Source organism: Mytilus edulis, chromosome 2 (genome assembly GCF_963676685.1).
Source record: "Mytilus edulis chromosome 2, xbMytEdul2.2, whole genome shotgun sequence".
Taxonomy (NCBI): Eukaryota; Metazoa; Mollusca; class Bivalvia; order Mytilida; family Mytilidae; genus Mytilus; species Mytilus edulis.
Window position 1 is genome coordinate 83,721,694 of NC_092345.1, and position 16,102 is coordinate 83,737,795.

At 32.3% G+C, this 16,102-nt stretch overlaps 1 protein-coding gene across 1 annotated transcript; it reads left to right on the forward strand.

Moving 5' to 3' along the window:
* Nucleotides 1–2,832: 2,832 nt before the first annotated feature.
* Nucleotides 2,833–13,563, forward strand: LOC139510327 (dipeptidase 1-like). Its single transcript, XM_071296845.1, has 10 exons — nt 2,833–3,155; nt 5,450–5,606; nt 6,409–6,541; nt 6,996–7,146; nt 7,751–7,820; nt 9,119–9,295; nt 10,147–10,231; nt 11,754–11,829; nt 12,542–12,677; nt 13,094–13,563. The coding sequence occupies exons 1-10, from the start codon at nt 2,869–2,871 to the stop codon at nt 13,154–13,156; spliced, it is 1,335 nt and encodes a 444-aa protein (XP_071152946.1). The 5' UTR covers nt 2,833–2,868; the 3' UTR covers nt 13,157–13,563.
* Nucleotides 13,564–16,102: the final 2,539 nt, after the last annotated feature.

The window sequence follows — 16,102 nt, forward strand, 5'->3', positions numbered from 1 at the left end:
GTCCTGAAATAAAATTAAGGAGGTCGTAAATGATTTATGAATATCCGTAATTCGACTCATGAAGGTCCTGAAATACTATTATTTTGACTAAATCCGTGTCCCATTAATTTGTATGAATAAATGTACTTTCTGGTCGAACATATTCCATTGATTGCAAAGTCAAGATTGTATTGTTTTTGAGACAGCGAATACGCTGAGTTGTCATTTGATTAAAACAAATCGTGATTTAAACAACCTAAATAATAAAGCATACACTCACCTGGCCTCGCAAGTGCAATAGACAATGGTGTTACCTCTCCGTGATAAGGTCAATTACTTCTTAATTCAGATCATATCAAGAAAATATTCTGCAAGAAGATGTGTAAATTGTTGTAGTTGTATTCTAAAGTAAGTCAAATATTTAACGATTTCAGTCATGACCCTACAAAAGGGAACAATACCAAATAACACTCCTAATTTTATTTAAGCAAGATGATATCAACGATTTTCATAGTATATAAATCCTTCTTGGTACATACAATTTGTATAATACAAAAAGCAAATTATATAGGTAGAGTAAAATTAAGGTTTTTAAGCCGTATATAAACGTGGTCCAGATCTAATTGCAGTGGCTCCGCTTAATAACCATGCTTGAAAATCCTTCCAGTTTTGACCTCCCCGTATCTGGTATTAGGAAGCAAGAAATGATGGACTGAGTAAATAAATTTGGGACTAAGTTAATAGTGTGTTGACTCTTTTTGTATTTAGGGACATCAAGGGTTTCGTGGGACGTTTGCGCTTTTAAATAGAACATCTGCACTCATTTAAATGGATATTTACGCTTTTAAATAGGACATTTGCACTCTTTTAAATAGGACATTTGCACTCTTTTAAAAGAACATTTGCGGTTTTAAGCAGAACATTTGGTATATGCTGTTCAATGATACTGTTTTTCGACAGGGCGAGTTTAGTAAAATTGTTCATTACATTGATATATGAAATGATACTGACCATTTGTTCGATTTCTGTGTGATGACAGCTCTGTCCATTCTTGTCACATGTCAATCACGACCCTTTTTGAGAAACGTAGTCTTTATTTATATCCCTTTTTTTTTAATTTACCTGTGACGTTGCTTTTTGTAATGTTGATCCATTCGCGTTACTTACTCACACTTTGTGTTTCTATTAAGCTGTTTTTGTGTAATCTCCTTAATCATTTTAGTTATTCGTTGTAATTCTGTGGTTAAAATGTCGAGGGGTACTACTAAAGTATTACATTATGTTTTATGTATTTCTCTTGTCGTTTGGTGTTTTTGCATTTATTTGAACTGTGTACTTGTCATGTAATGTTGTCATTTTAGCTGTATTTTTAACATTGCCGTAAAGCGCGGTGGGTACGCTAACCACAATATCAGGTTCGACCCACTAGTTTTTCTTAAAATGTCCTATACCAAGTCAGGAATATGGCAGTTGTTATCTAATAGTTCGTTTCTATGAATGTTGCATTTTTGTTTGTTTTTTGTTGTACGTCTGTTATTTCGTTGTTTTCATCTTATAGTTGATGTGTTTCCCTCGAGTTTAGTTTGTAACACTGATTTGTTTTCTCTCAAATGATTTATGACTTTTGAACCGAGGCATACTACTGGTGTTTTTATTTCTTCGATAATCAAAATAAACTACAGTTAAAAAAAAACAACAAATGTAGGTCTTCACCAATTGAAAGGCTTAGATATTTATTGATTTGAAAGAGTTCCTCTTTCTAGGCAAGGAATGAACACAAGAGGAATATGTAGTTTCCGTTTGTTCCTCTTTCTAGGCAAGGAATGAACACAAGAGGAATATGTAGTTTCCGTTTGTTCCTCTTTCTAGGCAAGGAATGAACACAAGAGGAATATGTAGTTTCCGTTTGTTCCTCTTTCTAGGCAAGGAATGAACACAAGAGGAATATGTAGTTTCCGTTTGTTCCTCTTTCTAGGCAAGGAATGAACACAAGAGGAATATGTAGTTTCCGTTTGTTCCTCTTTCTAGGCAAGGAATGAACACAAGAGGAATATGTAGTTTCCGTTTTAAGTTCCATGAATCATGAAAATCTGCTTGAATAGTTTCATTGACGGCAGAATTTGTATGTTCCATCCGTACATGTAAAATTGATAACTTCGTAAACTTTTAGGTAACAAGATGCAGAAAAGTAGAACAAAGATACCGAATGGCAATAGAAACTCAAAACCGAATATAAGAATGTCCTGTCTATTCTTTATAGGTGTATCAAAGTTTAAACCGCAAATGACCATAGTTTTTAAAGCCATGCTGTCATGTCTTGTTAAAAGCAAATATAAAGCGCAAAAGTGGGATAGTGCTTAAAATTTTGATACAAACTCGTGTCTGTTGCAGAATTGAAAGAACCAGAACCACTTAAATTAAGTCTCGTGACTGGTCATTTATAGTGATTTTAATCTATAAAATGAATTTACCAAATGCTCTTAAAACAACTGTGTATTTTTATATTACCACAATAATGTTGTTTCTACAATTAATCAAATTTACAATATCAATAAAATGAGATGAGAGGTATGCATCAAATAGACAGTAGTCAAGCTGTATAGACAAATAACCAAAACAAGTCTGAAGGACAATAAACAATTCTTAAGAAGACCAAACTGCTACTGAAATCCAAAACGGAAAGTCCTTTATAAAATAGAAAAATCAAAAACTCAAACACATCTTAAGAATGGAAAACAACTGTCACCTTTCTGACTTGGTATAGGCATCTCATTATGTACTGTTTACTAACCTATATTAAACGTATTTCAGTTGAGTTTGTTATTATGTAAACTGATAACGATTATCTATTGAGATGAATAGTTACATCACTAACAAATACATGAAAAGATGGAGATCTTCCACAACAGTCGTGTGGTCCGAAATAAGACATTGCTCATAGTAGGAATAAGCGTCCTTTGTGTGGTATTAGCATTGTCAGTAGCAGTAGGTGTTTTGGCTAATAAATCAACAGAAGTAGTGTACAAAGAGCCAGAAAGAACAGAGACGTCTCCCACTGGACGACAAAGGTCAACCCAGCTATCATCGTGTCAGAAGTGTACCAAAAACACAAAAGCACAAAATCCGAATTTAGAATATGCCAAATGTATTTTGGATCATTATCCACTTGTAGATGGGTGAGTGTTAATAACCATGTAACAGTGAACATTAAATAACAAAAATACCGAACTCAGAGGAAAACTCAAATCGGAAAGTCCTATATCAATTGGCAAAATCAAAAGTTCCAACACATCAAACAGATGGAAACAACTGTAATATTAGTTTAAACATATTTATTAATAATGGACTTGGAAACAAGTTATTACAACTTATATCAACCCTTTTCCACTTTGCGAGTGCGAGTGCCGCCTATTTCTGACTCGGTACAGGCATTCCATTATGTAGAAAATTGTGGATTAAACCGGTCTTTACCGCTTACTTATTTTACACATCTCACTTGTATGACAGTCGCATAAAGTTCCATTCAATAGATAACCATGTGTGAAAATATTCTAGATATACTTACTGGAGGTGTTTTGTGATGATTAAAGCTGTTAATTTTCTACTTGATAATATTTAAGTACGTTTTTGAACAGCGGTATACTACTGTTGCCTTTATTTGGCAGCAAAGTTTATCGATAGATTGTATGTAATTTTTTTATGGGCACTAATAGCAGCTTGTTTTTGTATAGTAATGAATCACAGTTATTGACCAAACTCAGTAAAGACCCGTCTGAATTGCATTCAATTAATTAATTCAACAGCACTTGCCGTTATCTTGATGATATTTTTTTTTGTTAAATAATCAAGAATTTTCTAAATTTACAGCCAAAATTTACCAAAAAGGAACTTACTTGAAATAATTCAAAAACGCTGATAACAGTCCTAGATTAAGATATGGTAGTTTAACACGGGAATCCCCACACTAAAACTGTGATAATAGTTATCAAAGGTACCAAGATTATAATTTAGTACGTCAGACGGACGGTACGTCTACATAAGACTCATCAGTGACGCTCATATCAAAATAGTTATCAAGCCAAACTAGTACAAAGTTGAAGAGCTTTGAGGTTCCAAAATTACAAATAGTTGTTCCAAATACGGCTATGGTGATCTATGCCGGGGTTAGAAAATAATTGTTTCTTCGAAATATTTCAAAGTTTTGTAAACATAAAATTTTATTAAAAATTACCACATAATTGATATTCGTGTCAACACCGAAGTGCTGACTACTGGGCTGACAAAACGTCCACCAGCAGTGAGATCGACCCAGATGTGTAAATAGCAAAAGGAACGATTTTTCGTTCCCAATTGTTAATTTTCCTTTTGGATGGTAATGTTCCTATGGCATTTTAACCAAATTCGTCCATAGCTATAATGATTTTCTTTTAAAGATTGATTGTTCCTGTAGAAAACTTTTCAAATGTGTAAGCGCATCTTCATTTTTATATTGTCAACCGTGCCCGGATATTTAAAACGATCCTGGTAAACCTATTGATATTTTTTTCATAAATTCATTGTAAAAGGTTACCAATTCACAACTGTAATTCGATCTCTAAATATTTTTTTATTGGTAGTAATCTTGATTTTGTTATCAATAAAGTAAAAGCAAACTAAATATTATTGTTATATACATATACACTTTCATAGATCTACAATCTGTCGATTACTGTATCGTGACATTGCACAATGTCATGTTTTTCTCTGACTGTTTATGACGTCTTTACGATAAATCCATTGGATGGTTTATGTGTACTGATTGATAATTTAGTCTTAAATGCATGATTTTCTTATCAGTTGTAATTGACTTTGAACTAGCTGTCAGTAACTGCGAGTACTCTCAGATCTTTACTCAAAGTCTTTTTGTTGGTGATTGTACAAATACCAAGTACTAAATATTCATCTTATTGCATACAGATAAATGCCAACAAAAAGACAAAGAATACACAAAATAGAAGTACCTTCAAGATATAATTCATAATAGGAATTAATATAACAGTATATGTTGTAAACGGAATAAATAATATTTGTTTCACCAGGACATTATTTCCAGTGGAACTTACAATAATATGTTAGACTCAACAAATATACAGAAGCCAATTCAAATCACTATGAACAAACAAATCCTCAGCTAACCGAATACTTCTACAGAAGATAAGCCACTGTTAAATCTTCACAAGTTTATAGTTGCCATTGGTATAAAAGATTTTATTATCCATATGGGATAATATTGATAAGGTGATTTACTATGTATATATATTGTATTAATTTTGAACTGTTTATAATTACCTAGACAACGCAAGTATCATGCGCACATTTGCACCAGTGTATTTGTTTATTTATATATTCAAAGAAACCTAACTAAGCAGAGTAAGATTTAGATTTCTTTTTGAAAGATTTTATTTGATAATCATATATTTGTTTTTTTTAGTCATAATGATCTGTCGTACGAGTTTTACACGAATGTTGATAACAAGGTGTACTCGGTTGATTTTAGTCAAGATCTGAGGAAACAATATAATGCAAACCAAACAACTTATACACATACTGACATACCTCGTCTCCGAGAAGGAAAATTATCAGCACAGGTAACTTATATAGTAACTATGAACAAATCAATTATTTACACGGAATTATCAAATTATATGTCGGGTATCTTTGATAAGTTTAACAACCTTTGAGCTGATCCCAATGGACGTACCAGATGGTAACACCAACCCAGCAGTCAGCAATTTTGTGTTGATATGAATTTTATTGATATGTTCATTTTCTTCAATTTTTTTTTTTATAAACTTGATGTTGAATTATAGGAAACAGAAAGGTTTGACACAACATTTCGGATTTTTTTTATGTATTCCTTCGACTACGTACTTCATTTAGCCTTTATATACAACTTTTTTAAAAAGTAAAAGAACAAAAAAAAAACGAAGTTTAACACAAAATTAAAACGGATTGGCAAATTCAAAAGCCCAAACACATCAAACGAATGGAAAACAACTGTTTTATTCCTGACTCGGTACACGCATTTCCTTATGTTGAAAATGGTGAATACACCTGGTTTAATAGCTAGCTAAACCCCTCTCACTTGAATGACAGTCGCATAAAATTGTATTATATTGACAACATTGTGTGAGCAACTCAAACAGTCATAATATGTAAAATTGTAAGAAAAAAAAGGGTGGGGGGGTTCAGCAATCAGCATCGTGTTATAATCTTAATCACTTTATCCTAAGGAGATTATGTTTCTGTAAATCTGTAAATAAGTAAGAATTTTGTGCAACTGAATTGTCCAGCAATTATATATGCTACTCTTGCACCATTGTTTCATGACAAAAGAAATAATTGAAAAGTTACACTGTATATTGAATGTAATTTTTTTTTCGTTTTTAGTTCTGGTCAATATTCGTCTCTTGTACAACACAACACCATAGTGCAGTGCAAAGAACATTGGAACAAATTGATGTCATAAAGAAACTTAACAATAAATATCCGAGCTTCCTTAAATTTGTCACTTCTGCTGATGGTAAGAAAACGTAAACACTTCTTTTCCGCACTTTGTTTTGATGTAGTGTTTGTTTAGGTCTGAAAATAGCAAATATAAAAAAAATGAGCATTTTTTTATTGATTTTGCTATTTTTCTTTTGTATAAACTCAAAACTATATCAGGACATTCTTGATAACCAAACCTGAAGTTTTACTAAATACTAAAATATCCTATGTGTTTTGTTGATACACAAACAATCATTTTGGCTGCCGATGTCCTTCGATGCAACAGTTAACAAGAACATGTGTAAAGTTTGTAATGGTTTTTTTATATATAAAAATGTCTTCAAATGCCATAAGTTTCTAAAATATGCAGATTTGTAATAATATGATTGAATGTACATTTATTTTCTATAAGTGTTATATTATTTAACAGATTTATAAACATTTTTCAAAAGTTGAATATATTTACGACTATTTTTAATTCAACAAAGGAATACAGAGAGCTTTTGATGAAGGGAAGTTTGCCAGTTTGATGGGACTGGAGGGTGGTCATGCTATCAATAGCAGTCTTGCAACACTACGGATGTTCTATGACTTGGGTATACGATACATGACGTTGACTCATAACTGTAATCCACCTTGGTAAGCTTTTTTATATCTCATTGTCTGTAATATTTAACTAAATCTAGCGTAGTATTTTTTCTGCATTTCATTGTAATGCTAGTACATACATTGGACAAAACGTTTTCAAGTCATGTGAAACTGTTGAGATTCTTGAAATATTTAAAAACCAAACACAACTTTATTTTCATCAGACGCGTTTAATCGAAAATTACTTTCCTAAGTTAGGAATTTGAAGTGTTCGCATCATCGTCAAAAAGACTTATCGAAACTACCAAATATTATCAATATTCAGTATTATCTTGTAGAAAATGAACCTTTGGTGAAATATGCAATCGTTGACAGATTAAAAAATTAAACTAATTTTTTTTCTAACAAATGAATATAATGACTATCTCTTGGTAGTATGCTTAATTTTTATGCTTTCTATATTCATCTAAGTATTCACAAAAATTTTGTAGTGTTTAGAAAATGAGGCAAGTCCACTGTAAATCAGAAAAATGTACAACTGCAATGAAGTCGATCAAAACTAGAGCTTTAACAAAGTTACTATACATATTTTACTGTTATCTTGAGTGTACTTGTTTCTGATGAAATTTATTTTCTTTAATAATATTGCGTTTAGGGCAGACAGTCATATAGTAGACAGAAATGCTTCTATACCAAAACACAATGGATTGACAAAATTTGGAAAGGTACGTACATTTTGAAATTCGTGTACTGTTTAAAAAACACTTTCATCACATTTGAATATTATGCTTCTGTAGTGAGTTTTCATCATTCCGGCAGATGATTATAGCTATATCAGTTTGGAAAACTCTGACCCAAGTTTAACGAATTCGGGTTTAATTCTATTCATGAAGTTCCTACTTTGTAAAATTCCTTTTTTTAACTCAATTATTCTGAAGGATATTTTTAATTATTATAGAATTTTGCTATTGTCATGATTTGTCAATTTGTTTTGATAGTAAACGTTTCGATGTTCCAAAAGTCACTATCATTGTTAAATAGATCAATAATTCTCTCATCAAATTTTCCTTATTTGGACGGGAAAACGGTAATCGTTACCTAATTAGAACCTGGAGTAAAAACTCATGTGCTGTTCCAATTTGTGATCATCTTTACAGTTTCATCAACCCAGTTGTCAGTACGTCGGTGTAGACATGAATATCAATTATATGATCATTTTTATAATTTTTTTGTTTACAAAATTATATGAGTTTTTCATAATACTAATGATTTTCTAATCCCAGGCATATATTACCTTAGCCGTATTGGGCACAACATGTTGGAATTTTGAGGTCCTCAAAGCTCTTCAATTTTGTACTTGTTTGACTTTATAACTATTTGATCTGAGCGTCACTGATGCTTCTTATGTAGATGAAACGCGCGTCTGGCGTATTAAGACAATAACAATCAAAACCAAGGAGTAAACAAAGACTCAAAAAACCAAAGGACATTTACATCAACAGTTATAATTAATAAATAAGAAACAACACGAACTCCACTAAAAACCGGGAGTGAAATCAGGTGCTCCGGAAGGGTAAGCATTTCCTACACCGTATAAGGCACCCGTCGTGTTATTTCTTTGTTCAGTTCGGTAATGAAGGAATGTTATTATGACTGAGGAAGAATATCAGATATGATTTCTGACATACTTTTGTCATAATGGCCAATCAGCTCATGGTAAATTATAAGCCTGCTTTGATAACTGTTTACTATTGTGGTCAAAGACCTCAATTGCTATTCAACGTGACTATATTGTATACACACAGATTTATACATATAAATCAAAATAGATGAGGGATATATAACAATTAGACAAAAACAAAAATGTAAACACAAAAAATACACCCAAAGACATCCAATATTCAGCAGTTGCTTTCATGTTATGTCGAAGTATATTTTTTTTCGTGTGTATTTGTACTATTTATTGAAATAAATAACTTTTTAATACAATAACATATATATTTACACACTAATTTAATTCTAGATCGTGGTGAAGGAAATGAACAGATTAGGAATGTTAGTTGATTTGTCTCATGTTTCTAAGAAAACCATGAAGGATGCTATTTCAGTGTCACGTGCTCCGGTCATCTTCAGTCACAGCTCCGCTTACAGTCTTTGTAATGCAACCAGAAATGTGCAGGACGATGTCCTTTCGCTAGTGGTCAGTAAAATTGGTCTATAACAATTACTCATTGCGTATGTTTTAACAACTAGTATACCTTTATATATGCGCTTCATGTAACTGAAACTAGCGAACCACAAGACAATATGTATACTAGTACACAACGTTTTCAGTTTTAAATACTTTCGTCTCAACATTGTACAAAATAGTGTTTAATGATTCAAATAAGTCAAAAGCAAGAATTTCGATACAATATCATTTAGCAAGTTGACATTGCAGAAACCAAAAACCACACCCAGATCAAAATTACCGACCTTTTAGAGAAACATATTTCTTCAAAATACTTAAGTGTGGAAGAACACAACATGTACTGGAACCCCTGGGCTAAGGTCATTAATTAAATATAAACATGTATTTATATGAGCATTTGAAATTATTTGTATACTGATATACCATACCATATGTATGCTCATATATTTCTTGCACTACTATTACTATATTACTGAACATGTTATTACTATACTTAATCCATAGATTTTTAAGTGTTAGTTCATAGAATGCTTGTTATGTTTATTTATTTCACTTGCTTGCTTATTGTGCCTTAAGATAAATATATGTTGATACTTGTAAATTCATGAAGAAAAAAAAATTATAAAAAAAAAAAATTACCGACCTTAAAACTAATTTTGAGGTAGTACAAATTCTTTTATGAAACAACTATACATTATTTTTATTTTGTAATCAATGCTAGCATATGTCAATCCAGAAAAGCGAATGAACCTTTCAAGGTTTTCAATGCACGAAGTCTAGAGAAGAAAATACATAGTGGTTTTAAGGATATTATGTTTTCATCTATCAGTTGACATTCTTTTACGTTGTCTTTTTTTTAGAAAGAAAATGATGGAATAGTCATGGTTAACTTTTATCCATATTTTGTAAGCTGTACAGAAGTTGCAACTATATCCAAAGTTGTGGGTACGATTCAAATAGATTTTCGGCATGTTTACAATTAAGAATGAAAATGATAGAATACTACATTATTTGGCCTTTTTAACTTTTTTGGATTCGAGCGTCACTGATGAGTCTTTTGTAGACGAAACGCGCGTCTGGCGTATATACAAAATTTAGTCCTGGTTTCTATGATGAGTTTATTTACAACCACTGGGTCGATGCCACTGCTGGTGGAGATTTATTTCCCCGAGGGTATTACGAGCCCAGTAGTCAGCACTTTTTGTGCTGATATGAATTATCATTGATATGGTTATATTTATAAATTAACTGTTTACAAAATTTAGAATTTTTGAAATACTAAGGCTTTTCTACCTCAGGCATAGATTACCTTAGCTGGATTTGGCAAAACTTTTAGGAATTTTGGTCCTCAATGCTCTTCAACTTCGGACTTTATTTGGCCGTTTTAACCTTTTTGGATTCGAGCGTCACTGATGAGTCTTTTGTAGACGAAACGTGCGTCTGGCGTATGTACAAAATTTAGTCCTGGTATCTATGATGAGTTTATATACGTATACTTGAACATATCTTCTCATTTAGAAATGTAGAAAAAGCAATCAAAACTAATAGAAAACTTAATTCACATCACCGTATTCTTTCAATTTAAAAAACATAACAAGTGAAGTAAATAATCATTTAGGACCTAACTCAATTAACAGAAAGTGTTTGTGGGTTTAATTTTGTTCAGGTCACTTAGGGGCTGTTTGTTTTTTCGGTATGTACGTCCGTTCGTTTGTTCGTCTGTTCATTCGTTCGTTCGTCCGTTTGTCTTGCTTCAGGTTAAGATTTTTGTTAAAGTGTTTTGGACAAAGTAGTTTCGATGAAGTCCAATAGACAACTTTCGAGTTCGATGCATTTCCGTCAAAAACTCTGGTTTTAGTGAACGTCATTTGTGCGTTTAGGGGCGTCGTCACTTCAGTTTTAATGTTGAGCGAGTGGTTGGAAAACTATAATTCTATATTGTACGAATTATTCAGCAAATTAAATTCTCAAAATTGACAATCAGCACTTCTGTCATTAGGGAATTGTCATTAAGTACCTACAAAACAACCATTATTTCTAGTTTATACTGTACAATGACGATCACTAAGACGCTTGATGAACATAAATAGTGCAGGGATACAGGCGATCCCTTCTATCTGGTAAATGACGTCATAAAGGCGCGCATAATTGACGAGTTTTTGCCGGTGACGGATGAACTCGAAAGTGGTCTATTAACTTGAAACTTAGTACACATGTTCCTTATGATATGATCTTACCAATTTTAAGGCCAAATCAGAGTTCTAATATGATCTGTTTTTTTACTCCAAATTTTACAGTCCACTGAACATAGAAAAAGATAGCACCAGTGGGGCATACGTGTACTATGAACGCATTCTTGTTTGTAATGTAAATATGTGGCTGAAATAGATTTCAAGAGAATATGGTCAATGCTCGTATGTGTGTCATTTCTATCATTTTTTTCCTTGTTTACCATGTATCCTTTTAGATCATATTCAACATATAAAGAAGAACATTGGTGTCGATCATGTTGGGATTGGTAGTGACTTTGATGGTATAGAAATGTGAGTACAAACCTTTTAAATTTTTACGACGTTAAGCAATTAACAATCAATTGATATCTTTCTCACTGGTTCCCAAGTTTTATTTAAAAATCTATAAAACTGCAAAATAAAAGTAATCTCTATCCTTCACCTTAATTTAACATTGTGGTGTTTGAAAAATAACCTTTTATATTTTGATATAGATTTTTTATATTTAACACAAGTAAGCAGTGACCCGAACCCACGTTTTGCGTACCATTGACAATTACCACTAACTTTATAGTGAAGGCCCATTATTGTAGTTATTGCCCTTTAATGACGATTTCTTACCAATTGTTGAGTGTTTGACCTTTTTCTTAGAAATGTGTTTTGTCAAAAATTTATAAGTTGGAAAATTCTCATCTTCACAGAATTTGGGGCTGTGTTTACGATTTAAAAATTTTGTTTCAATTTTTGACTGTTTTCTAATACCTTTAGAAAATATAATATGCTGTAAAAAAAAATACTCAAAAGAAATTGATGGACGTGATGCGTTTCTTTTGTTTTTAAATATAGTTATATAAAAAGGCACTATAAATTGAAATTAAGAATCCTATTTAAATATTGTACGATTTAAATTTTGACCCTGCTATTTTTCTTCCAAATATTGAAACGCAACTAATGTTGCAGAAAATTTACAATGTCAACGCATGTCAATTAGGACTTTTAGCAATTTGGAATTTTCGTCCATTAGAGTACCTAAAGGTTTAGAAGACGTATCAAAGTACCCGTATCTGTTTGCGGAATTGGTAAAAAGAAACTGGACTGAGGAAGAATTGGGAAAGCTAGCCGGCTTAAACCTCATTAGGGTTTTAAAAAGGACGGAAGAGGTTGGTACATTTGAATTATTGTCTTTCTAAGAATTATATAAAAAATTAAAAAAAACATTTAAAAATCATAGTCAAGTTAATTGATTATAGTAGATCTGTGTACAGTCCTAAATGTCTGAAAAACTCATAAAAAAATCCTGAATAATAATTTGATACGCGTTTTGTCTCTTCCAGACTTGTCAGTGACAATCGAATCAAAATAGTTTAAAGGCCATATTAATCATGATATAAGATAGCAATTAAAAAAATATCCCAAAATGTGCTTCACGCTGCATCAGCGCAAAAACGTAAAATAGCAGTGGCCTCGAAACAGTGGTATTTTAAATTCATCAAAGATACAAGGCTTATAATTTGTTTCACCAGAAGCGTTTCGGTTAGTACCAGGCTGCCTTTTGTTTAATTTGTCTGTTTTGCAGGTGAGAGATGCACTTAAGTTCGAACAGCCACATGAAGATCTCTTACAAGAAACTGACAACTAGCGTCAATTATCAGTAATTGAACTCTATATCACTTAATAAACTTATATATTGTGGATTCCAATTTACCAAACCATTTGGATCAAATGCATCAATTGAAAGATCTGCATTTACAAGAACACATTTAACATAAATACCTTATAGATTGGGGTCATTTACTTAACAAGTAAGGAGCGATTATATATGGGTTTTTTTAAAGATAAAAAGAGAAAATAATCCTCTTACAAGTATAAAATGAAGAAAAAGTTTCTAGATTGTCAAAAAATAAAAGGGATACTAATGAAAGAAAACATTTGTATACAGTAACAGAATTGACATGTCAAATACTTTATATATATTAACTGCATATGATAACATTAGCATATACATGTATATAATAATAAAAGGTCTATATAGAAGACCAGAAATGATATGCCGGATACTTTATAAATACTAACTTTATATTAGCATAACAATATATACATTATATTCATGATGTTGGCTGTTGCATTTGATTATCATAATTGAAGAATTAACAACGTCTTTGTATTCAATTGATAGGGTTAACCTATACACCTCGCTCTTGTTTGATCATACCTGGCATAACGACTCCATTAGCCTTTATCATCATTTGTAGTCCGTCGTAAAAGAGGGACGAAAGATACCAGAGGGACAGTCAAACTCATTAATCGAAAATAAACTGACAACGACATGGCTAAAAATGAAAATGACAAACAGACAAACAATAGTACACATGACACAACATAGAAAACTAAAGAATAAACAACACGAACCCCACCAAAAACTGGGAGAAATCTCAGGTGCTCCGGAAGGGTAAGCAGATTCTGCTCTACATGTGGCACCCTTCGTGTTGCTTATGAGATAACAAATCCGGTAAATAGTCTAATTCGGTAGATCACATTTATCTCTATACCTTGTCAAAATGATGGTTTATTGAGAATAAAGATATATATATATATATGAAAGGGAATGGGATTGTAGTTACGACGTAAGGAGAACATATCCGATATCATTTGTGAAACGGTTATTCCATAACGGTCAACCAACTCGTGATGGTGTCCGTAAAATTCACGAAGAGATGATTTCAACTTCACCATTTGGAACTCTTGATTTAATAGCTTCCTTGTGAGCAACAACCCTCTATCAAGAAAGTCATGACAATTTAAACAAACTTACAATGTCTTCTGATGTTGTGTTGTTTACACCACTGTCTCGGGTTAGTGGAAGATTGAGCGCTCAGACATCTTTAACCCCGCAACATTCTTAATCTGTCAGCTTCGTGTCTGTAGCATGGAAATCAATGCAAGTTTTTTTTGCCGTCTGTTATATTTAGTGTGGTTTATTATTTGGTCATAAATCAGACTTTGTTTCTCGTTTGAATTTTCACATTCTGTAATGTTGATACCTTTTTAATCTGATTATACCGTATGCTGTTTTCTTACTGTTTAAATCCGTAGAGATACAGTCAGTTGCTTACATCCAAGTCATTTGGACTGATGGATTGTTATCACACAAATAAAGTAGAAAAGTACAAATCAAACTAACGAAAGAATTAAAATCGATTCTCATTATTCAATCGACCAATCAACACACTGTCTTTATTCAAATTAGAGCTTAGGTGAAATATCAAACAAGCCTAAATATTGTTATTCAAGACATGACTGTAATATTTTTCTATTTATGAAGAAATAACATAAAAAATGTGGTGCACACTGAATAATGCGCGTAGCATCACATTTTTTATGTTATTTCGAATAGACAGAAAAAAATATTAAAGTCATTTCTTATAATTTAATTCTAAATTCCATTTTAAACCGTAGAATACCATGAAAAACGTTGATGACGTCACGGTCACATGACTAAATTATATCTATGGGCTGATAACAAAATAACGTCAGCCAATCAGAAGACGTGTTACATCCAAAATCTAATTATTGTCAATCATTAACCAAATTATGCCAGCAAAATAGGGCTAAAGATAAACACCTCTAAAATAAAAGTAATGCGGATGGACACCACAAATAACAACCCAGTGAAGAAAGACTTAGAGGATGTTGATACCTTCACTTACCAAGGAGGATATTTACAACAAAAGGTGGTTGTGACAATGACATGGACAACAGGCTGAAGAAAGCTAAAGGTCAATTTAGCAGGCTAAGAAACATATGGAGATCATCGGTACTGTCATTTAAAACAAAGGTCAGGTTATTTAACAGCTTAATCATATCAATCCAACTGTATGGGTATGAAACCTCCAAAACACCTGAACAAGACAAGAAGAAATTGAACACCTTCCAAAACAGATGTCTAAGACAGATACCAAAAATAAGATGGCCCAATACTATATCAAACGAGAACCTCCACATAAAAGCTGGAACAAAGAACAAAAGAACTAAGTGACGATATAATAGAACGGCGTTGGAGATGGATTGGCCATGTACTAAGGATGGATACCAACAGTACATGATTGGTACACTGACATGGAAACCAGAGGGAAAAAATAAAATTGGACGTCCCAAAACCACCTGGAGGCGGACTGTAGAGACTGAAAGAACATCACTTGGATGGAACAGGTGGGATACGGCAAGAGCAGCAGCTAAAGACCGTGTGAAATATAAAAAAAAATGTATCAGGGCCTTACATGCCGACCGGCATAAAGAGGATAGATGAGGTTAGGTGACTAACCAAATTTAAAAAAAAAGTACTCTCACAAATTGTAATAGGTGGCACTGAACAATTTGACAGCAGGTGTTTTACCCCCATTGATTTTCTTCTATAAGTCTTTGCTATGATAAAACTTTTCAAAAAATTGTGCAGAATTTATCTTTTCTCAAATAAAGTATAATTTGGCATGAGTAAATGTTAATCATGTCCAGTACCATAGACGAACTTTTACATAACATTTTATTGAATAAAAGAGAATATTTATCATTAGAAGTAAACTAATCA

Coding starts and splice junctions, on each gene's coding strand:
- LOC139510327 (XM_071296845.1), top strand. CDS start 2,869: ATGGAGATCTTCCACAACAGTCGTGTGGTCCGAAATAAGACATTGCTC. Junction 10,232..11,753: donor AACTATATCCAAAGTTGTGG/GTACGATTCAAA, acceptor GTATCCTTTTAG/ATCATATTCAACATATAAAG. Junction 11,830..12,541: donor GACTTTGATGGTATAGAAAT/GTGAGTACAAAC, acceptor TTCGTCCATTAG/AGTACCTAAAGGTTTAGAAG.